Genomic DNA, 26,939 nt, shown 5'->3' on the forward strand with positions numbered 1-26,939 from the left:
AGGGAGGAAGGAAAGAAAAAGATTTTTAAAGGATTTATAGAGAGTTACAGGATCAGCCAAATGAATACTAGAAATACAGGAAAAGCAAAATGAAGAGATGGCAATATTTAAAAAAAATGAAATAAAAGGGGAAAAACTTGAAGTGGGAGGGGATATATTCCAAAGTACTTCTAGGAGTGACTGCAGCTACTGACCTTTGGATGGAAAGGGCTGCCCTCCCTCTAAAATGCCATTGAGAACAAAAACCAAAAGTCACCACCTAAGGCACAGACCGGGGAAACTCAAGAACAGCAGAAACAAAGGAAAACATGCTATGGTTTTCAGAGGGGGGGGGGGACGGAAAGTCCTCTGAAATGCGACAATCATTAGAAGCGTTTCCAGTCACCAAAGAGTAAAAACTAGAGAAACTAACATGTTGTGTGATATTTGATAGCCCTATGAAACCCAAGACTGTAAATAAAAACCAACCTTGGAGCAGGGGAGAGCCAGCAGCTAGTGGAGAGGAATTAGTCATAGAGAGGAGCCAGGATGAGGGAGGAGAGGCCCACAGGAAGCAGCAGGGAGGGACTTGGAGTTTGGCTGTCTTTTTGGTTTGGGGTAGCTCTTACTGGGTCTCAGTTGCTCCCTGGCCTCTCTGAGCTAGCCAGTTTTTACCCCAACATCTGACTCCTGAGTCTTTATTGGTAAATAGAACGAGGAAAACTTAGTTAAAAATTACATTTGGTGGCAGCCGCGAGCCGGTGGTGACTGCAGACTGGAAATCCCAGCTGTCCGACTGAGTAGTTAGCATATCAGTAGATTCAGGTGTAGCCTCAAACAAACAGAAAAACCCCACTAACATTTTCTTAAAAGAATCATATTTCTCTCTCTCTCTCTCTCTCTCTCTCTCTCTGTATGTGATAAATGTGTGCATGTGTGTAAATGTATATGCATATATGTGTGTGTGAACAAACTTAAATTTCATCTGCTATTTCAGTATCTTCTCTATGTAGAGTCATAACCAAGTCTTCTGGAAAGACTGAATAGGCCCAGGGTTATTAAAAACCTCCATTCTCCTGTTGCTCATTATCAGTCTAGGTGCCTAACTGTTGGAACCAACGAGGTTCTACTTACCCTGCCTAAAATGCCATTTTTATAAATTCTAAATTTTGGTTGAATTTTATTCAAATCCAATTTCCAGCAGATATCATCTGAACACACATACATTTGGAATCTTCTCAGGTGAGGAACCATTTGTCCCTAATGCTGTCACCTTCCTGCTTTTACCTGTTATAACCACGACTCACTTCCTTTTGTTGACATTTATATAGCCCATCTTTTCCCACCCACACTGTTTTCAGTTTCCCACTGTCCTCTTATGCAGCTGGGTGTTAAAGTTTGTCGGTTCTATGTACATTTGTTCTGGTTACTACTGATCAGGGCTTACTTTTACTCTAGCTTCTAGTCACCTTATTTATTTATTTGGTTTTCTGAGACAGGGTTTCTCTGTAGCTTTGGAGCCTGTTTTGGAACTAGCTCTGTAGACAAGGCTGGCCTCGAACTCACAGAGATCCGCCTGCCTCTGCCTCCCGAGTGCTGGGATTAAAGGTGTGTGCCAGCACCACCCAGTTAAATCACCTTATTTTCTAATTGCTTCTTTTCTCCCCTCTCTTGATTTTTAAGGGATTTGCTGAACTTTGTTACTTTATTTCTTTACTGTTTCCTTTTGCCTGTGGCTTCTATTTCAATTTGTGCAATGTCACACTTTCTTAGCTGCAATTATTATATTCTCATCGTGACTCATTCTACGGATTTTTGTTCTACAGATTTCCTGAATAAAACCTTTGTTTATATCACCAACTCACATTCCACCCATAATCCCATGCATATAATCACTGCAAAAAAATACTTTTATTGTCAAACTTTTTAACTGAATTTTTCCAGGGGCATTCATAAGTTCAATGTTTAATCATTTACAGAATGAAATCAATGGCCTTTTAGTTTGTTAATTAAAGCATTGTGCTATTATCAAAACTCATTGACTGTTAGTCCTTATGCTCTTTATATAAGTTGTTCCTCTTCATTCTCCAAGAAACATCTATCAATGAAAAGCTTTAAAGAAGGAACAATAGGACCTTGTTCACTGCCATTATTTGATATCTTCCTAGCAATGTTGGCTGGTGTACTAAGAAAAATATATAAATAGGCAAATGAGAAAGCAATAATAGTTGTTTATTGCTGATATAATTTGTTATACAGGCAATTTAAGAGAATTTATAGAATTGTTTTAACTAATAAAAGGACTTTGATATTTCTAATATATCAACAAATAAAAACAATGTTTATATGTACACTAGCAGCATTTGAGTGTAAATGCAAAAATACATTCATCACAGCAGCAGAAATTAGACACAACATTGGAAATATGAAAATAAAAGGTTTTGAATGGAGAACTCTCACAAACTGTCACGGGACCTAAACTATGTTTTCAGTAGTGAAGAAATACTACTAACACTTGACATTGTTAAGTTAATTCCTCCCATTCTAGTCAATAAACCTACTTCATTTCCAACAAAATTTTAGAACTCTTGACACATCAAATCTAAGTTCATATAAAACCATAATGCCCTAGATCATTCCTTAAGAATATGGAAGATTAACCCTACCAGTTATCAAGAACACATTATAAAAATTGCAGATTGTAAAAATTGCAGATTGTAAAAAAAAATTGTAGAAGAGGGAACCTAAAAATATAATGTAAATATGGGAATTTGGTATACAACAAAAGTAGAACTAAAATCAGTGGAGAAGAGGTGATTGGTTGTTAACGGAGCTGAGAAGCTATAGAGAAAATATAGGTATAGTCAACTCTTACGCCATACATACTAGCAAGTGCTATGTAAATGGGGAACATAAAAAAGATTAGTATAACCTTAGAATATACTAGGGAATACAGGGAAATGTTTTCCTGACTTCCCTAAGAAAGAAAGGACCCAAACTTGTGTCATATCTTCATCAGAGTTCTGGGTTTCACCCACACTCTTTGCTCCACCCCTATACAATGGATGTAGACTCTGACTGCCTAAGAGACTGTGAACTCAGTTTAGCACTTAATGTAGCAGCTTTGCTTCTCCTTTGTTTGCTTCTAGGGACCAGGGCATACTCAGGATTCTCTACTCAAAATGGGAAGGCAGAGGGGGAAGTGGTATATCTACAGATCAGGCATCAGCCTCCTGCTCTCAAGCACTTAAGTAAAAACATTCTTCAAAGGCAAAGAAAAGCCTACAGAGTGAACTGTAACTGGGTGTTCTCCCTGCCCAGTGAAGGAGCTATACCAGGAAACAGAATTAGTAGAGTAACAAGGAACAACTAGGTTAAGATCTAAAGAAAAAAAAATGTCCTTAGTCCCTACCTCTATGCAAGCAAAGTAAGAAATTTCTTTCCCTTTAATGCTTGGAAACATCAAGTCAGCCACCCATATTGAAGACAGCCAATAGCTAATTTAGAACAGATAAACTCCAATTTGTTAAGTAATCAGATCCAAACCATACAACAGTCCAGAATTAAAATACATACACGCGTGGATAACAATTTCTTTTTCCTGGAGCATCTCCTAAAGGAAGACCACACGTAACCTGCTCCACCTCCTGGATGGTACACAAAACGCAGGACCACCGACCTAAGGAGAAGCAAGCCTCTGACCTTCTGTATGTGCCACACACACAAACACGTAGACACCACATCCTGTTGCCCCAGCATATGGGCCATGAATCATTCACAAAGCTTCTGGATTAATTATTCATCCAAACCAAACACCAAACACTTTGCTAATTGTCCAGGAAGAAGTGGGGGCTGGCAAGTGGGAAGAGAGATTAATTGAAGAAGCAAAGAATCTGCCCTGCAAACAACCGGTAGTACCGAGACCTCGCTTATTTTAAACAGCACAGTGACGACACACAGAAAGAGAATCCCCTCCTCTGAGTTAGTTGGGTAGGTAACACTGACTGCCTCAGAAACACAAGGGGAGAATCACGTTGTTCTCTCCAAAGTTCTGATCAAGGACACATTCTCTGTCACTCTGTACCTTCAGCCCCAGAACTATTAGCAAGAATGTAAGCTCAGCACCCACTCGCTCAATATCAATGGCCCTAAGAGTTGGTCAAGGCCAAGATCCTGCCGTGGGATGTATTAGTGGAGATACACCCTGAGGAGAGCATGGGTGGACTTGGAATAAGAAAAAGCCCCTCCACTCAGATTGGTGGGCAGGATGCATGGACATGGTTCCAACCTCTACACTGACTTTGAATTTGTCTATATAACATCTATTATAGGTCTGAGACTACAAATCACCCTGGAGAGCAGGGAAAGGAGAACATAACCCCACTGTCAGCCTCAGCAAAGAAATAAGAGGCCCTCAAAAAATAGCACAAGAAGGACAATGCTAGCCGATGCAGGAAAAGTCATTTACATGTTAGGTGCAGAGTAGAAGGCTATTTCCCTAAGGAACCTGGTCTTTCGCCAGATAGAACGTCATAGAATGAACCTGCTAAAGGCAAGAAGAATTTTTTAAAAAGTAACAGCAGTGTAAGGAAACAGGTAGGGCAGAAACAAGAGAACCCAGCCTTTCTTAGACGTAGTAATAAGACAAACAGGCAATGAACACCAAGACGAGAGAAGGGGCTTCAGTTGGTGGAAATCTCAGATGCCTAGAGATAATGTTTCTTGCTATTTCAAAGGGGAAAGAAAATTTTGTCAAAAGTAAAGAAGGTATTCAATCAAGCATGTGGTGATGGACCAGAGAAAGGTTGAATCTGGCATTCGAAGTTAAGTTACTGTGCTATTTTAGGAACTGGAAATACAATGATGATCACATTGTGACTAAAGATTTCAGCCCAGAGGGCTCCTGGGAATCCCCCCAAAATTAGGTCTGGCCACTCACCCAACAATCAAATAAAAAAATAACGGTAGAAGGACAGTTGCCTACCATCCCTAGCCTTTCATTTGATTTCTGAGGCCTCTGATCTAGTGTCCTCACTATAACACCAAGGTACAAACAGGCAAGGAGAAAAAAAATCTCAGTAATCCACTGTGTACAAAGCCATTAAACATAACAGAAAACAGAAGAGTCTGGATAACAGGAGGGTAAAAGCCAGATACATTCTCAAGCTCACAGAGCTTGGGAGGACACTTAACAGAATGGTCCTACAGTGTGGGTCAGAGGCTCATTTAATAAAAAGGTATGATCCCTTTTCCCTAGAGGAAAATGTCTCCACTTAGAAATGTTCAGTGTCATACTGGGCAGCTCATGGCTCCCTAAAGTCTCCCTTTCTAGCCCTTCCAAGTTCTAGTGAATGAACTGCATTCAGTCAGGGGCCCTAAGGGTCCCTGGCAGAGTCTGGATAATCCTGGCATCCAGGACCCTCTCCAAGGTCTCCTCCTGATGACCACATAGAGTATCAATTCCACTGATAGAAATGGTGTTGCAAAGACATTACTTTGTAAAAAGAATTTCTTGCTCAGTAGGAAAATGTCAAAGATATAAAAACAAATTTAAAGTTCTATCGTGTGTGTGTGTGTGTGTAAGAGAGGAAGGTGAAAGAGAGGGATGTGGGGGGAGAGCAAGCACATATGCATGTATATGTGTGTGGTTCTAGGATGTCACTACAAATAGACAAATACCCTATTTGTAATCCTTTGATGTCTCGTTCTGCTTTTATTCTATGATAAATGTGGAAGGGAGTTATCCTTAAAAATTCATTAACTAGGCATTCCTTCCCCCTTTTCTTTATATAAATACAGACAAGTCTCAGTTTTTCCTATAGAGAAATGAGTCTGCCCTCAAACAGCAGGCCAGAATTATTAGTAAAACAAGGGTTAAGTCTCTGTCCTTCCTAAGGCAAATTCAGTTTCAAACATCTATTCAAGACCAGGCTTTGTCTGCCTTACTGACAACCTGGGAGATCAGGGCTGGACCTCCCTGCAAAGAAAAGACCAAACCGGTCAAGGTCAGGGGTTAGGGACATTAATGAGGTTGGAAGAAGGTGGGAGGGGGCTGTCCCTAGAGCAGCTTAGGGAAAGGCAGTAGAATCTAGCCCTGGGGCAGCTTGTAGAAGCAGTTTATGCTTTCTTCAAAGGAGGGAATAAGCTTGCAAATCCTTCCAACAAAATCACTGATAAAGAACAAAAGCTATTGGGGAACTTTGCTGCCACGCTGCTTGCACTCAAGAGCCTCCTCAGGGCAATAGATAATATGAAAAGAATACATGAAACATGGACACAGATACAGTCTAATAAAAGATAACCTGGGCACACATCTGGACCTAGGGCCTATCTTCAAGAGGCCCAAAGTCTAACACTCTTATTTCATGTTCTTTCTCTTCTCTTCCCTCATATTCCCTCCAGGCTAGCTGTTCACAGGAGCCCCACCAAGCTTTAATGGGTTCCCTTCTCTGCAGCACCGAAGCCAGAATACAGATAACAGCACAAAGTGTTCTAGGAACTTCTATTGAAAAGTGGAAGGGGAGAAGACAAATATGGACAGGGAATGATACCAGCAGCAATGAGAGAACCAGATGATTTAAGTTATGTCCTTCCATCAAATCTTAACCTTTAGGCCAGTGTGTCTCACAAAATTAAGACTTAGAAACTATATAAGCCCAATAGTTATACCATCAATGAAGATCACTACCAAGATCTTATTAATTTTTGTCTAGATGGGTTTTCAACTGCAACACATTACTTCTAATTAGAATTGAGTACGTTCGACTACGTTACTATTAGCTCTGTGTAAATACTAAACATCTATAAACCCAATTCCAAACATAGTGCTCTCTGTATATCCATGGCTGTAGACTATAAAGGAGTCTCCATTACAGAACTTAATAAACTGATTGATAGGTATGAGAAATTATAACACTGTGATCGATTCAAAAAATTAAAATGAAGAAAGATATATGATCTAATAAATAGAAAACATAAAATAAAAAAGTAAAAAGAATATAAGCTATTCATTACAAAAAATATTAATGTGTTAAGTTCTTCCAAACAAGGAAAACTCACCACAAAAGCAATCAAAAGGCAACACAGGACCAGAGAGACAGCTTGGCGGGTAAAAGCAACTGCCACAACGCCTAATTATTTCAGGTTGGCTCCAAGACCCACAAGGCAGAAAAGAGAGCTCGATTCCTTCAAGTTGTCCCCTGACTGCCACATATATGCTATAATATGCATTCATGGGGCTGGAGAGATGACTTAGCATTGGCTGCTCTTCCAGAAGACTCGGGTTCAATTCTCAACAGCAACTTGGCAGCTCACAACTGTCGGTCACTTCCATACAGACATAGGAAATCCAATGTCATCTTCTTCCGGCTTCTCTGGGTACTGGTCACACAAGCAGTACATGGACATACAAGCAAGTAAACATCCACACACATAAAATAAATTTTACAACACAGAATTTGTTAAAAACTTGAATGTACATATGGGTGTGCATGCACATTAACTAGTTAGTTACTTAATTTAAGCTGTTTTGGGAGAAGCAGCTCTTCCTGATCCAGTTGCAGGACCCTATGAAGAGCCCACAAACTGCACTAAGGAGTAACATAATTGAAGCTGACACCGTAAAGGACTATTCCAGCATTTCTGCCACATTAACAATCCCTTCTCTGAAGACCCATGGCTATCATTTACTTGCTTCTTTCTCTAATCTCTTTATCATAGCTATGCTCACCCCACAACTAAAACTCTTCTGCTATCTTGATACAAGCTAACAACAGAAAAGACATGAGTAAATAGATCAGCTGGTTTTCCTCTGAAACTGGCTCCCAGACCCCTGGGCTTCTGGGACACAGAATTCAGAGTCAGACAGGTGTTAACCAGCAGGGTTGTCTTGGCCAACATTTGTCAATAGCCTCAGTAGGCTAACTAGAGCTCATCTTTGTGATCTTGAAGAGGAGAAGAAAGAAACTAAAGAAATGAAACAAGGCAAGCTGGTTCTCATTCTTATCGATGAAAGTCTCACTAAGAGACAGTAAGATGATCTAATGGTGTCTTACACTTGTACCCATCAACTGCCAATAGATGGTGCCTTCGAGAAGGAAACCAAATTACCATAACTACACAACCTCCTCATTGGACTCTTGTTCTTGCTGCTTTTCAACAGGCCTTGCATGCAGCAAGCACCCAACAAAAGGTTCGTAGAGAGACAGAATCAACAAGTTTATTCCCATGGTCCTTTCTTCAGAATCCATACTGATAACATCAAATTAAAATCACATATTTAGTTATTTACACACACACATACACACACTACATAAATCTGAAAGCTCCTTGAAGACAGGTTTCTCATCTTTTTATACACAGTTCTTAACAAACGTTATATGCATGTAAAGTATTTACCTAATAATGTTACTAATAATCAAAAGAAAACTCGTTATTCTCTCACATGTCCGACAATACAAGCGTTTTATTTAATCCTTATGCAGACAATTGACAGGTGACCACTGGTCTTTTGGAAAGGATCCAGAATGATGTTCTCCTTGCCCTCCTTTCAGCAGCATACTATTATGGCCTAGAAGGAGCTACACACTGAGGGTCAGATCTTCTGGCTTTGTTGCAGCTAGGTTGAACCACATGTAATTTTTTGTTGACAGGATGCCGAAACATTGTATGTACACATTTACATACCAAGAAACCAAGAGTATCCCTCCTCCATATTCTCACTTTCTGGCTCTTTGTAAAGGATAAAATCATGAGATCTGGCAGTTGATAGGTTCAGACTCAATAGGTTAGACCCTTCGTCTCTAAATCAGTAAGTGGAGAAAAACCAAGTAAATTTGTCTGTTTAAGGAGCAAGAGATAGTGTATTATGTTAACCCTTGAAATTTGAGAGATATTTTTAGAACATTTAACCCTGCTCAACCTAGATCACCAACCCTGTAAGAAAAATATTTTAAAATATTAGATTCAAATAGGTTAAACAAGTTGGTCAAAATGAAACCTCAGTAGAAAAGCTGAAGTTCAAGCTAGATCCGTCCATCACTAAAGTCTTAATATTTTGAGTGGGTTATACCAACACAGCAGTTTAGTGTTGGTAAGACATCTACGAGATCACTGTTTTTGTACACTACCAAGTGCACACTAGGCAACGTCATGTCTTCTAAATTTCTCTATAACCTAGATTAACAGTAAGTTTCGTATAGGCAGGGTCCATAGCAATTCTGCTCATTTGCTGGTATGTCATCATCCATGATAACACCTGGCACTCAGTGGGCACCTAACACATAATTTGTTAGACAGATGGAAAAAAAGGAAGATGGATGGGGAGGAAGGAAAAAAAGTGTTACTAAGAAAGCTGGTTCAGGGACACAGCTCTTGAAAGGTATTTCATGCTTGAGTTGATGGCCCTACGCTCATGAACATACAGGCAGCACTAAGCAGACTCAGTGGGGCTAAAGAGGAGCACATGAAGTTGGGAGAGGAAGTTGCAGAGAGATAGGGAAGGAATTGAAGGGGACAGAATGGGAGGTAAATTTGATCAAAACACATTATATGCATGCATGCATGAGAGTAACAGACAAGAAAAGAAAAGAAATCTGGTAAAAGAACACCAACCTCCTAGACCCCACTCCCCCATCCCCCTACTGCTGCAATAAGAGCCAAGGACAGTGAGAGTTTCCCAAACTCTAAATTACACCTGCTTTCCTGTTTCTGATTCCCCTGTGAAGTCTCTCAGCTTGTGATGAATCTATAAATTTGCACTGGTGAGTTTCAGGAAACAGAAACACATTTAAAAAAAAAAAAAACAAAACTCCAACATTGCTCTCTTCTCTCGGGCAGTAATCAATTCAACATTTATGTTCAAACTGAAAAGTCTTCAGAAAAAGAAATGTTCTTTTATGACCCTAAGACTAGATGAAAAGAGGAAAGATAGGCAAGTGACCAATAAAACAAAACTATTCAATGATCCATTTCTAACCAATGGGAAAAGACATTGATACCTATGCCAGTTATGAAAGATGTGACCCCAGGCAGTTATCTGGGTGTTAACCCAACTGACATTTTCCCCTTCTACACCACCCTGTGCAAAACTGTGCTCGAACCTGGCTTCAATGTTCCAGTCTCCTGTGTGTATTTCATCTATACACTCTGCTCCAGTCAAATCATTCTGTTCATGAGTATAAAAGCTATATCTAACTTTTACTTCTCCCACTGCACCTCCACAAGACTGAACACTAGCATTCACCTTCAGCTGTGGGCGGGTGATCTTCCAACTAGACACAAGAGTGTTAGAGATCCTTTGGGGGTTCCAAGTCTCTGTTCTTCATCTGTAACAATTGGAATCTTCATCGCTTTCCTGTTTCTGTGATAAGATTACTATTAACAAAAGCAACCTGAGGAAGGAAGGGTTTGATTTGGCTTACAGTTTGAGGAAGGTATAGTCTATCATGTGGAGACATTGTACCCACAGTCAGGAATCAAATGATTCCCCTAATGCAGCCTAGGACCCAAGCTCAGAAATCACACTGCTCTACTGTCCATGTTTCTGTTGTGAATTTCTACTTCCATTAATATCATCAAGATAATCCCTCACAGGTAATCCTATGTCTCCTAGGTGATTACAGATCTTATTGACAGTCAACACTGAATAGCACACTTAATTACAACAGTTCAGCAATTCTTAATCTACCAAGTTTGAAAACCTCTTCCTAATTCCAGAAAGTTCAAGACCTGTTGACAGAGGTTTCTGTCCCGCCAGGTCCCACAATCGTTCAGTCCTAAAGAAACACACAGAGGTCTATATTAATCATAAACTGGTTGACCTATTATCTCAGGCTTCTCATTAACTCTTATAACTTACATTAACCCATAATTCTTGTCTGTATTAGTCATGTGGCTTGATACCTTTAATCAGCAAGGCATTCTCATCTTGCTTCCTCTGTGCCTGGATGACAACTGCAGACTGAACCTTTCCTCTTCCCAGAATTCTCCTATTCTCATCGCCCCACCTCTACTTTCTGTCTGGTCACCTCGCCTATACTTCCTGCCTGGCTACTGGCCAATAAGCTTTTTATTAAAATAATACAAGTGACAAGCTATAAGACCATTGTCCCACAGCAAAGTCCCACTTCGTTTGCCAGAGGACTAATATCAATGACTAAAACGCCCTAGTCACCCAACTCTGTTTAGTGTAAGTGAAGGACACCTAGGTGTGCAGAAACTAAATGATTGCCCATACTCACACAGGTAGTCAAGAGCATAGCTGATGAATGTGAATTTACTTATCTGCTAAGTCCCAATTGTTAATCACTGTGTTTTGCTGATTCACCAAAGAAAAGAAAAAGGCACTATTCATCAACAATGCATTTAAATGCACTAGTATCTGGAAATCCCAACGCCATGCACACACTTTAGAAAAACTCTTACTGTGATGCTTACATGTAGAAAACCTTATCTGGGAACAGCCAGTGCTAGATGAGACCACAGATTTGCTCATCCATTACATAATCCCAGGAGTTTCCAGAGTCCCATGGCTCCCAGCTGAATACTACTAGGATGACTGGTGAGCCCTGAGATCCAATCTTGCTTTAAGTTTACATGACTATGGTTCTAAAATTTGCATCCTCCCAGAAATGTGTACCTGTTTGGCTTCACTGTAGTTCAGTCCAGTAATTGCCTGGGGAAGCTGAAACCCCAGAAGCTCCTCCCCCTTCATTTGTAGAACTGCCTGGTTAAACATTGATCTGATCAGAGTCCCTAAAAAAGGAAGAACCTCACCCAAACTCTGTTCACTAAAGAGAAAGGACCAGATGTCCAAGTTACTTCAATAGACGGAGCTCTGCAAAAGAGCTGATTGAATATACTTCAGGAAAAAGAGGGCATGGAATACAAGTGGTCAGCAGAAAGGACCAGGAAAGAATTTAATAGTCCCCGTGTCTATCACCACAATCAGATATGAAAGACACATCTGGGAGGCCTGCTCTATAACAACATAATACTTAGAAAGGGAATGGGTGGGCTCCATTTCCAGTTCTCAGATGGAGAGTGAGAGGTGGTAAATTACAGAGCACTCTGAGCTCCCCACAAAGAGCCCCTAGATCACAACATGTTATATTTATCGTGGTTATTAACCAGAGTTCAATTAGGATCCAGATTCAGCATCATGATGTGTCATGAGCCCAAGGAGCAGAGAGAAGAGAAACATCCCATAAACAAGCATGTGGGTTGGCTTGATCTTTTGACTATTGTTCTATTTGGAAAATAAAAATTATAATAATCATATAGCAATGTTCTCGGCAAAGCATTTTTAAAATAATTTCTCTGTTGAACATTGAAAATAAAAGCCCACATTCATCAATTCTCACCCATTATTTGAATCAGTAGGAGATGCTCAAAGCATGATCTCAGGGGGCAGGAACTGTGTCTCCTCTCTGGGCAGGTTAACAAGTCTTTAGAATGGAGTAGGATAGATTATACGGTCTAGAGGACTGTTTTTGGTACAACTTCAGTAAGTTAAGCAAAATTATAGCTGAAGGCTCAAAGAGGAGACAAGGCAGAAGAAAGATTCTTTGGGGACTTAGTTCTAGGTTCTTAATTCTGAAATGACATGGAGTCATTCAGTGACATTATTTCCTTCCCAGCAAACAGTGCCCCTCCCTGAAGATGTGTTCACTGTCCTGTCTGGAACCCCTCAGTGTGCTCCCAGAAAAAATATTTCTTTCTTCCTTCAGGTCACTGTGACCATGAGTCCGCAAGCAATCTTATCCTTTCCCAGTTGTGCCTAGTGTTTGCTATGTCTAGCCCTGCGCACTGCCCTCTCCTCTTCCTGAAGCTCTCCTAGTACTTTCCCTCCTTCTCCTTCCACTGCATCAGCCTCAATATCATCGTTATTTTCTTGGTCCTCCCGCCTTCCTTCTGATTGGGTCCAGGATCCCAGCGCCCTGACCCTTCTCCCTACTTACTCAGCACACTATGACATTTCCGTTTAAATGTGTGTCTCTCTTCTCCGTTAGATAGCAAATGCAAATAGAAACTATCTCTGTCCATTCCTGAATCTCCAGCAGTCAGCTTTATGTCTGAACATGGGATGTGCTCAATAATATTGGCTGCCTCTTCCTTTTCCTTCTCTCCTAACTCTTCAAAGGTCAGCTTTCCCTTCATATTTCCAAAGTCGTATGTGGCTGTAGGCCTCAGTGGGTCAGGTCACAGAGGTACAGCCATCATTCCTCTTTCACAACAACAAAGTCACCCCAAGCCATGACAGGTTTAGCCGCAGTTCCCCAGGTCCAGTCAAACAGTCATGAGGTGAGGAGTGGCTGCAAAAGGTCCAGCTGGGCTCTGGAGGGTCATGGTACAGGATGTACCTCCCACGGTCATGTAAATCACTGCAAAAACATGGCTGATGAGAACTGAAGTGTGCAGCCGTCACACCTGTCACTCTGCCTCGAAGTCACTGCTCCAGAGCTGGAGCCAGGGAGAAGAGCCACGGCCTTGAGCCCCTTCCCTAGCTGTCCTGTCACCATGGCTCAGGCAGCCAACAGGAGAGTGGCAGCCTAGAAGGAAGGAGTTGAAAGACAAGGGGGAAGAAATAGGAAGTTAGCTCCCCTCTGTGCAAGGGCTGACTTCCCTGCAGGCTTGATGTCTCCTTCCTGTGGGTGGCCCTCTGGCCTCTAAGGGTTTTATGAGAGTGAGGCAAGGGAAAGAAGACACCAAACAGTAAGATTGAAGAAATGGGGCGCTAGAGGAGGAGACATTCTCACTGGCGATACAATTAAAAATGAAAGCCTCCTTTCAACTTTTACTCTTGGAATTTCTTTGTTGTTCTTACTAATAATAGCTGTGGAGGACTGTCCCAGTGTTGATAAAATTAGATATACTACTAAAAAGAAATGCGAGCTATCCTATTGTTCAGTTTTATCTTGGCACAAAATGATAGTAAGAGAGGTTTCACAAACAGCCATGGTTTCAGAATTCCAATAGTTTCAGTGAAACTGTCCTTTGACGTAAGCATGAGTGAGAGAGGGGTGGCCGTTCTGAATGAAGTCCACGGAAACACGGCATTCTGAATGTTCTCAGTGATAATATTCTTGTTTCTTACAATGCGCTGGGATCTTTATCTGCATTAAAGAAACCACTCTCCAAGCCCTGGCTCATATATCGTACTTAGCGGGACCTGGACAAAGCACTTAGCCACATGCATATCAGGTTTCCCTTGTGTGAAAACGCGGGATGAATTCACCATTCTCCCAGCTATTAATGCAGTGACTGAGACCGAACCACTTTGACCTAGCTTGCTCTTACTGACTCCTCCATCGCACCAGTCCACCCGTGCTTTTGTCTTCTTAAATCTGTGCTCTCCCACCTCGCCCTTCCTCCAGAAAACCACTCTATGCTCGGGCACATCTGCTAATTTCCTGGTTTCATTGACATTAAACAGTGCCTTGCGTCTTCACGTTTCACACCAGTGGGTTTATACTTAACTGTGGACTATATTTACAGCACAGACACAAGCTACAATGTCTACCCAAAGGAGGATGTATTTTATCCACACAAGGGAAACACAAACACCCTTCAATTTCTCTCCTGTCTTCAGAGTCCAGAGAACGACGTCGTACATTAAACCTCTGCTTTGCATTCTCAGGACCCCTCACTCCAGGCCTCACACAGCCGAGCACGTGAATCGAACGCACAGGGGTGAGAGTGGTCCGCAGAAGAACTTCGCCACAATTTCTTTCCCGAAGTCACCTTGAGTGAATATAAATCCAGAAAGAAAGGCCCCAAACCAAGCTGCCTCAGTATCCCCGAGTTTTCTTCACTCCCCTCTGCCTTTTCCTCTTCTTGGCGGCCACCATGGCTAATTCTAGCCCTGCTCCGTTATCTGCCGACTGAACTTCTGCCAGTGGGGACAGCAAGAAGCCTTTGAAGGGGAGAGATTTCCTAACGCCAAGTCCTTACACCTGGAATTTAGTCAGTGCTCAATAATTATCTGTCCAGTGAACCAGTGATAGATCTCAACAGAAAAAAAAAAAGGACAGGCATGAGAAAAATCTGCCAAACTGCCTTTTCCTAACTGCCGATCTCATTTTGGAGCCTCCCTGAATGTACAGGATCCCATCTTTAAGCTCCACACTCTGCCCTTTGCCTACTTCTTTCCCTGAATCGACCTCTTCATTCTAAAAATAAAGAAGGGGGGAAAAAAGGAAAATTCCGCATCCGAACTGTATCTCTCCCATCATACAACTGGCTCAGAAATAGTGTTCTGATCAAAGAAGATGCTGCAGGGAGCAGTAGCTGTAGTGCTCCCCCAGCGTGGAGCTCGAAATGAACAAAGCGCCAGGGAGGAGGTGGAGCGCTGCCAGAGAAGCAGCTCCCAGCTCCGCTTTGAGAGGAAGAATCTCAAGAGCAGTGGAGGCTAAGGACTTCCAGGCCTCCCCACCGGCAATCTCAAGGACACCTAAGTCCTAGGCCCCTGCTTCGCTGATGCTGGGAAACTCAAAGCCCCTCGTATCCCCTTATTCAGGTCAGTTTCCCATTTTCAAAATTACAAGCCCCTGCCTCCTCCCTCTACCCAGACTCCCTTTGTCCCACCTCTGGCTTTGGCCCACCCACAGCTTAAAAGACAGTACAAGACAAGTCTGTAAAAATTACCACGAGGCTCCCTGACATGATTTGCTATATAAATACCCAGGGCTATCACACTATTACTGCAGGGATTTGAATCGGGCTGGGGGCCCCTGGGGCTGCATAAGCAACACCTCCCCCACATTCTCAGCACCGGAGAGACAGGGTTCCCAGAGGAAAACTGTGCTTTCCTCGATCTTTAGCTGCTAGGGAAACTCATATGTTAGGGCAGCCTTCTTACAGAAACCCTCTAAAAATACCTATCGATGTATATTTAGCTCCAGATATCATCCTCCTACAAACAGGCTTTGGGCTAAACCACTCCGTGTGTACCACTGGCTGGGAGCTGCTGCGGCTGCAGGCTGCCTGGCCCGCTCTCTTGCAGCATTCCCCTGCCCACGTTTTCCTTTGTCTTCCCTCTCTCCTCGAGGTGGAAGAAGCTGAAGTCGGAGCTGAAGATACAGAGATGGTTCCCTTCTCTTTGCCATGTCTTTCCTCAGAGGTGATCCCAGGGTAAAAGAAGTTTTTAAAAGAATTGTGCCATGGCCAGAACAGGATTCTAAGGAGGACTCCACCCCCAGCTTCAAGTCGTCAGGGCTCCCTTGTTGCTCAGGTTCAAGTATACGCTTTCCTGCACAGACCAGACTTGTTGACCTCCCCACAAGTATCTCTTCACTACTCCACTCAAAAACTTCCCAGCGATGCCTTTCTGTCTGTCTCCTCATGCGTCCTTACCCCTAAGCATTTGCACTCAGAATTTTTTCTCAGCAAAACCCTTCTTCCTTGTCAGCCTGACATGGCCCATCCCTTTGTGATTTGGGATTCCCTTCTGTATGCTGTGAGTATGTTTTATCACCACTGGACCATTGGTTGATAAAGAAGCTACTTTGGCCTATGGCAGGGCAGAATAGAGCTAAGCAGGAAAACTAAAGTAAATGCAGGGAGAAAGAGGGTAGAGTCAAAGGGACACCATGTAGCCGCCAAAGGAGAAAGAATCTTACTGGGAGGCCACAGTCTCATGGTGATACACAGATTAATAGAAATGGGTCAATGCAAGATGTAAGAGCTAGCTAGGAATACACCTAAGCTATTGGCCAAACAGTGCTGTAATTAATATAGTTTCTGTGTGCTTATTTGGGTCTGGGTGGCCGGAAACAGATGCACCGTCTCCTGTGACACCTTTGTGCACCTCAGGACATTTATCTTATTTCCTTAAAGAAGCGTTCCCTGGGATTCAAGAGTCAAGTATGACGCCCTTCTTTTTTTTTTTTTTTTTTTTTTTTTTCGAGATAGGGTCTCTCCGTGGTTTTGGAGCCTATCCTGGAACTAGCTCTTGTAGACCAGGCTGGTCTCGAACGACGCCCTTCTTCTGAATGCTTATGACATGTAGGCTCACTGTCCTGATGAGGAATACTTGGCCTAACCCACCCACACCTCGCATTGTGCCCAGGACTTTGAGTACTCAGTAATGTCTCTTCAATATCTCGAGTGCCTCGCATTGTGCCCAGGACTTTGAGTACTCAGTAATGTCTCTTCAATATCTTGAGTGGCTGCCTGAGCCTGGTTGCAAATACCTTAGCAGAGGCACAAGGTTTAGACACACTCATGCATACTACAGTGTTTACACTACAGGTCCATTGCCCACAGCACAGGTTATTACCATGATACCAGAGTGTATGCTGAGCTAACTAACATTTTTAATGGGACAACAATCTAACCATTGAGAGCGGTTTTGAACTCAAAGAGCAGCCCTGTAACAGCATCAGGACTGTAGCACAATTGAAAATAAAGATCGCCCAAGTGCAAGAGGAACAGCATAGCTCACCACTGGGCTGGAACCAAAACATGTACCGAGGAAATAAAGAGAGTAGGGAGCTTCTTCAGCTACACTGGACAGCTACTAGCATATTTGAACTCAAGGGGTAGTGTAGCTCAGAGAAGGAACCCAGACACACAGTCTGGATTCAAACTCCATGTTTTTCATATTGAACTGCCTCCCTTAGCTGCAAGAGATCTGGCCCCAAACTTCCAGGAGGCGTGAAGAAGGACAAGTAGCCCAGCACTCCACACATACCTTCCCCTGGGCTTGCACACCTACTTGCCTACGATAACATTTACGTTATAGTCTGGACAGTTTTAAGAGATTAACAAAATTAACTAACAATTATAACACAAGCTCCAACAACACACTAGAAAAATTGCCGATGTTACTACATTCGCAATTACGGCCATTGTCAAGTAAGGAGCACTGGAACCCACATTCTGCAGTACCTTGAAAGAGGATCTAATAACAGAGGGGCTATTGTTTTATGGCCAGGTGTGCATACATAGCATGAGCACCCTGGACAAAGAGCTGGTTCATGTGCTAGGCAGGACTGTAAGGAATAGCCAGAGATCTTAGCATGCTACTCAGAAGGGGAGGCCATTCAATACTTATGAATCATCCACTTAATATTTCCAGGCTGTGGTTGACCACAGATAAACTAAAACTGTAGGAAGCTAAAATGTGGGTAAAGGGCGAGTACTGTATGTAGCATTCATTTAGATACAAAGTCATTATTAAAATTTTCAGTGCCTTAGCATATTCATCCCTGAGCTGGGCCTGGGGAATAACTAAACCTAATAATTCTTACCTGTGGTACAACTTTTACAAATTAGAGGTATCTGTGAAATGGAGGCTTTGGCCCTTGGTTTGCTAAATGCCAAGTATTGTTATAAGACATCCAATGTAATACTGAGAACTCCTTTCTCCCTGCTGCCTGCCTCCAGATACTCTAGAAACACTGATTCTACTCATAACACTCAAGAAGCACTTCCCAGAGGGAGATAGCTGAGAGCCCAATATTTCTTACTAGTTTGGGGTGCATACTCTCAGCTTCCATTTCCCTAAGAGTGTGAGCTAGGGCTGTAGATACAGATGGGTGAGACCAAAAGGAAGATATGGAGATGGTCTCTTGCCTCCCTGGGTCCAGACTTCCCTCGGCTCTTGTATCCTATAGAGGACAAGAGACTTTGAGAGTGGGACAGCTAAATACATCAGAACTTAGTGAGCAGTAACTACACTCTAGACGCTGAACATAAGAGATGAACACAGGTCATAAGCACAGATGTCTCCCCATTGACTCGCTCTCACCAATGGTTTAGAGGTGACTGAGTTTTTATCATACCCAATCATTCTCTATATATTTAGGTTCAATAACTTCCTATTAAGGTTAGTACATACTAGGTGGCTTGACGAGAGTTTAAACATAGGTCCTCCTGTACTGCTACCAATTTAAGAGAGAGCTGAAGTTCTAGTAGATAGATGTTCACTTCAGAAGAGACGAGAATACACTGATTAGGGTGTTTCTCAGTCCACAATATCCGCCTTGCTGAATAAACAAATAGATGAATTAATGTGTTACTAAACAAGTTACTAGACAAGACAGGGAAGAAGTCAGCTGGACCTTCTGCACCAAACGACATTCCACTAAGAGCTGGCATGCTTTCTATACCACAGAGCAGGGCACTATCTTCCAAGCCCATAGACTGATGTCTCACAAGCAAACAGGAGGCTTCTCATGCCACACTTGCAGCCCCAGCTGTGAACTGGAAACACATGTATGACAATGTGCAGCCCTGCTGTACTCCAGCCACTGTTTGCTGGGGACCAAAGGAATATGAATCACAGATTTATGACTACAGAGCCATGGGGTATCAAAGGTGATTGATGGTATGAGAAAGAAGAATGCTGAAGACAGAACTTAGAGGCAGAAGGTGTGGGCTCAAGTCCTAGATAGGTGTCTGCTGTTTAGACACATGCCCTCTATGAGCCTCGGTGTCATCATTTGGAAGACGAGGAAAAGACTCCTACTATTGTTTAAATGTCCCCTGTAAAATACCCCTGTTGAAATTTAGGCAGCATTGTAACATGTGGAGTGGTACCTTTCTGAAGTGGTTAGGTCTTATGGATACGTCCTTAAAGTGTATATTAGGGCCCTTATAACCAGAATGGCTAGTTAGAGCAGGAGCACACTTCTGATAAAAGGATGGGTGGGGTTAGTTTCCCTCTCTTCTTTAGCATATGATGTCCTTGACTCTGTGTGGACAGGACTAGAAGGGCTTCACCAGACACTTAGTGCCAGCTCTCGAACTTTCCAGACACAAGAAACTCAAGGTATAAATATCAGTTGCTTAGAAAACACTCAGTGTCTGATATTCTGTAATAGAAAATGGACTCAGACAACCCTTTTTATGGGTTTATAGGTATTACATGAACTAATCAACATAAACAGATGCTAAGCCATGCACAACTTCAACTAAGAATACTAAAGGGTAGGGGTGGCAGACAGAATATGGTGACTCCAGTGCCCCTAAATACTTGTCTTTTAGCTACAGGATGATGACAGGTCTCATGCTGAGCCAGCCGTCTGATGCCACCGCACCCACCCTCCCGCCTCCCGCCCCCACCCCACACCAAAACTGAGAGCTGAGATGCTGTGCAGTGTCAGCCCTGAAGCACTGTGTCATGCTCCAACACTGTCACTCCCCCTGTGCACAAGAGTGGAATGTGAGGTGACACCTGAAGACAAGGTGGGAAGGAAGAGCTGTCAGCAGGGATAACTCTGGATGCAGGTGTCAAGATGGGAGGAAAAAAAAAGGTTATGTGGCCAAGAGAGGGGACGCACGGAATGGGCTTAAAAGGTATTAGTTCTGCATCAGAAGGCATGATCTAAACTCCAGCATCTGCCACCAGAAAGCAGGTGACACCGTCCCTGGGTACTGATAACTCATCTCTGAGGTCTGTTCTACCTGCCTCACTAGTTAGTACTACAACACCTTTAACTGATATTAAGACCCCATAATTGTAAAGTGCCCGGTAGTTTAATACACCAGTAAGAGAGAAGAAAGCTCCATCCAGCTCTGCCGTGGCAGGATTCTAAACATGAGCTGGCTTCAGAGACGATATGCCTCTTAGCAGCAAAGCAAGGCAGTAGATGAACGTGCAGATGTAAGACAGTTCCACTGCCGTGGGTCAGAACCCTATCCCTCTGCAGTCACGTGCACAGTGAACCTGTTGCCTGGAAGCCATCAACATGTTAACTGAAAAAAACTCCCACATGTCGGATCAATGGTAGGATGGGATCAGGAGCAAAGTCTTGTTGGGTCAACTAGAAAGTAGCAGCTTCTCAAGGTCACCCAGAGAGCCCATCAGAGTCTGAGGAGTCAGAGAGTTGAGCAGACGGCTTAGACAGGACAGCTGACTTGTGAAGTTCTAGCACTCCCTGGACTTGTAGGTGAGAAATTGAGGGCTTCTTGGCTGTAACAACAAGAGTACCCTGCTGATTCCCATAAATCTGCTCCTTCAACAGTGTGACAGCCAGCTCCATTAAAGCCCCTATGAATCTTCCCTTGGCTGGTCAAATGGCGAGGGTCCTTCCCCTCCGCACACCCACCACAGACCCCACATCTATCGCCAGCACCACCAGATTCCCCTGTCAAGTACAGTTGTCTTGTAGTACCTGGAGAAGACTGATTCTGAGACTCTGTGAATATCAAAATTTACACACGCTCACATACATTATATAAGATGCCATGTTTTAACATATAATGTATGCACGCACATCTTCCTTCCTGGGTGCTTTAAATCATCTCTACAAGACCCTGCAGCATAAATGCTATGTAAATATTAGTTATTCTACACTGCCTAGGGAATGGTGATAAGGATGAAAGTTCTTTTGCGCTCAGTACAGATGCATTTTCCCTAAATATTTCCTATCCACGCTTCACTGGATCTGCTCGGAAGCCAAAGATACAAAGAACTGACTGCACTTCAACCTGTCAAACTGTCTAGTAAAGTGTGACATCCAAAAGATGTATGTTAGAGCATCTTTAATAATTATTATAGCAAAACCCAGAAAGCAATCTAAGTGTCAAATAACGAGCAGAAACAAGAAGCAAACTGTGTACATCCACTTAACAAAGTGCTGTTCAGTAACCACCAAATTTCAGAGAAGTATGGAAGGATACGTGATATGCTCATCATATATTGAGAAAGGCAGCAAAATTACAGACATTTGAAAGAAAGATTGCTTAGCTTTCAAGAAAGCTGGGAGAAGATGCCATAAAAATCAGAAATTGCTCTTAATCAGTGAAAAGGTTTTCTCCTCTTTTGATATTTCTGTATTTTTAAAAATCAGTATGTGATAGTTTAAAATGAAAATGAGTGGCTTAGACCAGAATTTTTTTTTTTTTTTTGGATTTTCGAGACAGGGTTTCTCTGTGGCTTTGGAGCCTGTCCTGGAACTAGCTCTGTAGACCAGGCTGGTCTCGAACTCACAGAGATCCGCCTGCCTCTGCCTCCCAAGTGCTGGGATTAAAGGCGTGCGCCACCACCACCCAGCTTTAGACCAGAAATTTTAAATGTTTGCAGTGCATAGAACATTGAACAGCAAATACACACACACCACCACCACCACCAACAACAACAACAGCAACACCAACAACACTTTTATTCCAAATGGAATTATAACATGATTTAAGTTCTCACCTGGAATTATTTTAATATAGCTTATATTATGGATTTTAGAGACATTTAAAACACTGTTCAGATGTGCTACATTTTTGGTGACAATATACTCCTGTGGTACTATGTATACTAAGTCATATTTAAAATGTACCATTAGAGTATTTTTTTGAAAAATGACCTATAGAAAATCCTTCTGTAAGGCAGCAGATACTTTTTCAACATGATCAATCAGTCCTATTCATCCACTACCTTTACTGAGATTGACTGCTTATAAACTATACTCTATACCATTAGGTCTTCACCTACTTCTCTTTTGCTCAATCACAATTGGCCTAAAAACTAAATGTAAACACTGGGTCTGTAACACAAGACAGTGGGGAGATACATGGCTCCCAAGCTCACCTTCTCAAACTTTACCCTTACCCAACAACTCCCAACAAATTTCCTTTTTCCTCACACTCGTCCATCATAATGGTGGCTACACAGTCCCTCTCTTCAATGACCCGTGAAGCTCTGCTAAGCAAGCCAGGCAGCTAAGTCAGGAAATTTCCATGCCAAACACTTGATATCATACCTACACAGATTTGTCCCTTCCCCCTGCAAGCACCAATGGACTCAAAGACTCACAAGCCATGGAGCCTGTACGGTATTACCAACATTCCCAATGCTATAAAGTCCATCACATTTGCTGCCTACAGTGTTGGATCCACCCATCATCCTCAAACTATGTTCATACCCAAATGAGTGATATGTCAAATATCCACCTTCATGGGTCACCATCCCATACATGCCTTTGACACTGGGTCAGTCCCAATATACACTATATTAAATTCTAAGGAATGACTTATCAAGCATTTTGATGTAATTCAATTTTATGCCATTAATAAATCTATGAATCATTTTAGTCTGTTCTCAGTGTGTTAATTTTATTTTAGTTCAGAAAACATAATTGAAGTCTTCTCCAATCACCCAAAGAAACTGGACATTTTTGCTGCATCAGTTGATTGATATCTTGGGATGACCCCTTCTCCAGACCAGAACAAGCCACTTGCTTCAGTGAAAAGGCTCCTTTTTGGAAAACTGGGTATTGAGAAATCTAGCAAGACCACAACAGAAAACCAGAAGCATTCCTGAGAGTCCCATGTCCCTGCCAAATGTCATATGTATCCAGAACCTCCGAAAATGGGTTCTTTGTGGTACAGCTACATGGAGACTCTTATCCTTGATCGTTTTCTTTAGCTTATGCTTTATATCATGATCTCTGCCCACTCCGTATTTCTTCTACTGGCTATTTCATGTCACCATGAGCCTCCCAACACACACATGCACGCACACATGCACATACACAGAAGAGCAAGAAGGAAGGAGACTCACCCACTGAGGACCACGATGAAGTCCATGACATTCCAGCCATTGCGGAGGTATGAACCCTTATGGAAGATGAAACCTAGAGCCACGATTTTGATCCCAGCTTCAAAGCAGAAGATCCCAATGAAATACGGTTCTGTCTTTTCCTGTGAAGATGAAGAACAGAGAAACGATAAAAGGATTGTTCCTTATCAGGTACAGGCAAAGGCACATCTTGACTATCTCCTGTGTACCCATGATGGACAGCCCTACGTACAGGTACAGCTTAGGTTACTGAAGGTCCAGATGACCTGAAAGTGCATGAAATACACACACACGCACAGAGACAGACAGACAGACAGAGAGAGAGAGAGAGAGAGAGAGAGAGAGAGAGAGAGAGAGAGAGAGAATTGGACTAGACATCTTTTTCCTGAAGGTCCCCAGTGGCATAGTGTTGCCTAGGAGTTTCTTTATTTCTCCATTATTTGGTCTGTCCACTAGCTGGGAACTTCAGAGTTCTCATGCCTGGGTCATTAGGCTGGCCACTTGCCCATGTGTTTGGACTTCAAATAACTTGTGTGCTCTCTTCTGGAGGAATACGTTAGATGTGTGACTCGTTCCTCTAGGAGAAGAAGGATGCCAGCATTTAGCAAGTTCACCACACCAACACATTCAGCCTTCAGCATCTTCCTCCCTTCTCTGTGACCCTCCCTCTTCCTTCTCACTTCAACAGTCCCTTAGGAAAGAGGCGTGAAGGGATGGCCCTCCTGCCTGCCCCTTCTTCTTGCCTGACTACCATGTGAACACACACAAGTATTTGCAATGCCCTCTTCCTCTTGAGTCCCAATGGGGTTGCTTGTTAACTGTCCCTTGGTAAAGAACAGTTTTTGCAGAGCTGTGTGAGAATTAAAGCGTGGAAAGTAGGGTGGAGTCAGGGAACCAGGGGGAGAAAGGGAGAAGGAAGCCAGCACATACCAGCCTTCTGGACATCGGGGTCTTGTCATCCTCAGGAAGATGCTGCTCCAAGGCCAAGACAATGCAGTTGGCAATGATGGTGGCCAGGATCATGTACTCAAATGGCGTGAAGAAGAGGAGTTAAGGATTGAGTTCATGTAAGGGAAGATATGGCCTTCAAGATGGCCACAGACATAAACACAGAGACTTCTTCCTTCCCATTGGTCTTTGCAGTCTGAATGATTTATATTCGCAAGCAAGCCGGCAGGCAGCACACCTCATGGCCCTTACTATGAGAGGCATTATCATTTAGGGCTGGTGTGTGAAAACAAAGCATTTTCTCTAAGGAAAGGAAGCAGGTGGTAAATAATAGAGCTGGTCATATGTCCAATCCCCCAAATGATGAATGAAATAAAATATAAATCCAGTAACTAACCAGGCTTCAAATCGATGGGAAAGAAGGAAGAAGCAAGAGGAACCTTGTAACAGGAGCCTGCTCTTCCCATGCTTCAGGTGCCTGGGCAGAAGAACCAGCTTTAGTCTCAAAAAAGACCCGGCTGTAGCTGCCTGTCGCCCTCTCAGAATCACATCTAGAATCACCCCTCTCTCCAGAGCCCCCCGATCAACCGATGGAAAGAAGAAACTCAGGAGAGGAAGCCATTCCCCATCCCATGTGAGCCCCCTTCTGTTTTAATATCTGACACAGAAAGCACATCCTGGGGTCAGGAGAAGCGCTTGGTCTCACCGTATTGTCTCCCAAGCCTTTGCATTTATAGGGATCAGAAGGGCATAGCATGAACCAAACTGTGAATCCACTGAGTAAACATACAAGCTTTCCCCTGCTGTTTTTCTGTAGACAGGTGAGGTGTTCTCTGCACCTCTTTGAAAAACATGATTCAAAGCAGGCACCCTGACTCCTGCAGAAGGACTTTGCAAGCTCAGGGGAGGCAGGGCGATGGCTAGAAAAGGGAAACACGGGCTCCCTCCCAGGGCCCAGTCATCCTGCACATTGGGATTTCATTCTGTAATTACCGCTATGACAAACACAAGCCAGATGTGTCACTAGCCTTGCAGTTCAACCTATTCTCTGGCAAATTCCACAGCTCGAGCTAGAGAGAAGGACGGCTCATCTGACAAGGAGGAGAGGATGGAGACCATTCTCCTGACAACGCACAGAGTAAGACACAGAACCGAAACACCTCTTTCCTATACAGAAGGCAGCCAGATCATAAAGAAGCCCCCACCCCCATGCCTCTCATTCCATCCCATCAAATGAGCACCCAGTGACCTTTGGGGAGGGGCAGAGACCAGAGCATCCTGCAGGTAAAGGCCATGTGTGCCCACCAGTTGCTCTGGTTGTAGGGCTAGCACAGGAGGCTAGAGAGAAGGTTAATCTTCTAGTCCACCACATTCGGTAGTACCATCTCTCCCCCATTTCCATGCACCCCTGAGTCACAAGCATTCTCCCACAGCTTGCAGTCTTCCTTCCCACACATCTCCAGGTCTCACACAGCACCCCCAACCCTGAGATCCTCTTCTTCCTCATGTTCCGCCACCTGATCTGGAAAATGGATGGGCCTCGTTGGATGGACTCCTGCCCCAGATTCTATGGCGCTTCCTGAAGCCCTCACAGCTGCAGGGGAGCCACTGCATGGCTCCATTAGTACTACTAGGCGTTTTATTTGCTTCAAAGTCTGGAATTTAAGGGCAACCTCTGAGAGCCAAACATGCTGCAGGCACACTAGCATGCACACCACACCCGCTGTCTTAGGACAAGTGTCCACCCAGCACAAACCCTGGCCAGACCACCAGAGCACAAGGATCAGAAGGAGAACACTTCTGTCACATAGTTGACCCTACCTAGAGCCTTGCATATAGAGTAACAAAGGACTAACACAGGGTCCAGTATCCCACAAGACTCTAGAGCAGGTCAAGCTATCCTGGGCCTGGTGCTGGTGCAATCCTGGGCCTGGTGCTGGTGCCTGGAATTCCCAGACCAATCAGGCGACAGTGAGGCAAAAGTGGTGGTTGAGGAATTTCTGACCTTGCCTAGGAAATCGGTCCAGAAAGGAAACTGACAGTGTGCCAACACAGCATTGATGAATGGCTACAGAAGCTGAGGGAATCTGGGGTGCTGTTTCTACAATGTAGGTCACAAAATACTTGTGGTACAGAAACTTGCAATCAAATAAATGAGGGAAGCCTGGGTTAAGTAAAGTTAAGTAGGTTCCTTCCCAGCAGGACGGCTTGGAGCCTTTATTGCTACTGTACACAGTGTGTGACTGTATACAGTGTGTGACTGCACACACAGTGGGGTGGGGAGCAGGACACAGCACACTCCAAACTTGCTTCACCAAAGCAATCCTTTGTTCAGAGCATCTCTTGGTAATGGCGCTCACCGGAACATTGTTAGGAACCCTGATGAAAAACAGCAGGTCTCTCCCAGCACTCGGGAGGCAGAGGCAGGCGGATCTCTGTGAGTTCGAGACCAGCCTGGTCTACAGAGCTAGTTCCAGGACAGGCTCCAAAGCCA

At 43.3% G+C, this 26,939-nt stretch overlaps 1 protein-coding gene across 7 annotated transcripts in view; it reads right to left on the bottom strand.

The window, feature by feature from the left end:
* Positions 1-26,939, bottom strand: part of Cacna1e (calcium voltage-gated channel subunit alpha1 E) — a 492,139-nt gene that overhangs the window by 270,021 nt on the left and 195,179 nt on the right. For all 7 annotated transcript variants that reach the window (XM_026787573.1, XM_026787575.1, XM_026787572.1 and 4 more), the window contains exons 4-5: positions 24,428-24,533; positions 23,480-23,619 (exon numbers count right to left, since the gene is read on the bottom strand). In XM_026787573.1, the coding sequence (XP_026643374.1) occupies positions 23,480-23,619; positions 24,428-24,533 (246 nt within the window). The remainder of the gene's footprint in view (positions 1-23,479; positions 23,620-24,427; positions 24,534-26,939) is intronic.

Source organism: Microtus ochrogaster, assembly GCF_000317375.1.
Source record: "Microtus ochrogaster isolate Prairie Vole_2 chromosome 6 unlocalized genomic scaffold, MicOch1.0 chr6_random_2, whole genome shotgun sequence".
Taxonomy (NCBI): Eukaryota; Metazoa; Chordata; class Mammalia; order Rodentia; family Cricetidae; genus Microtus; species Microtus ochrogaster.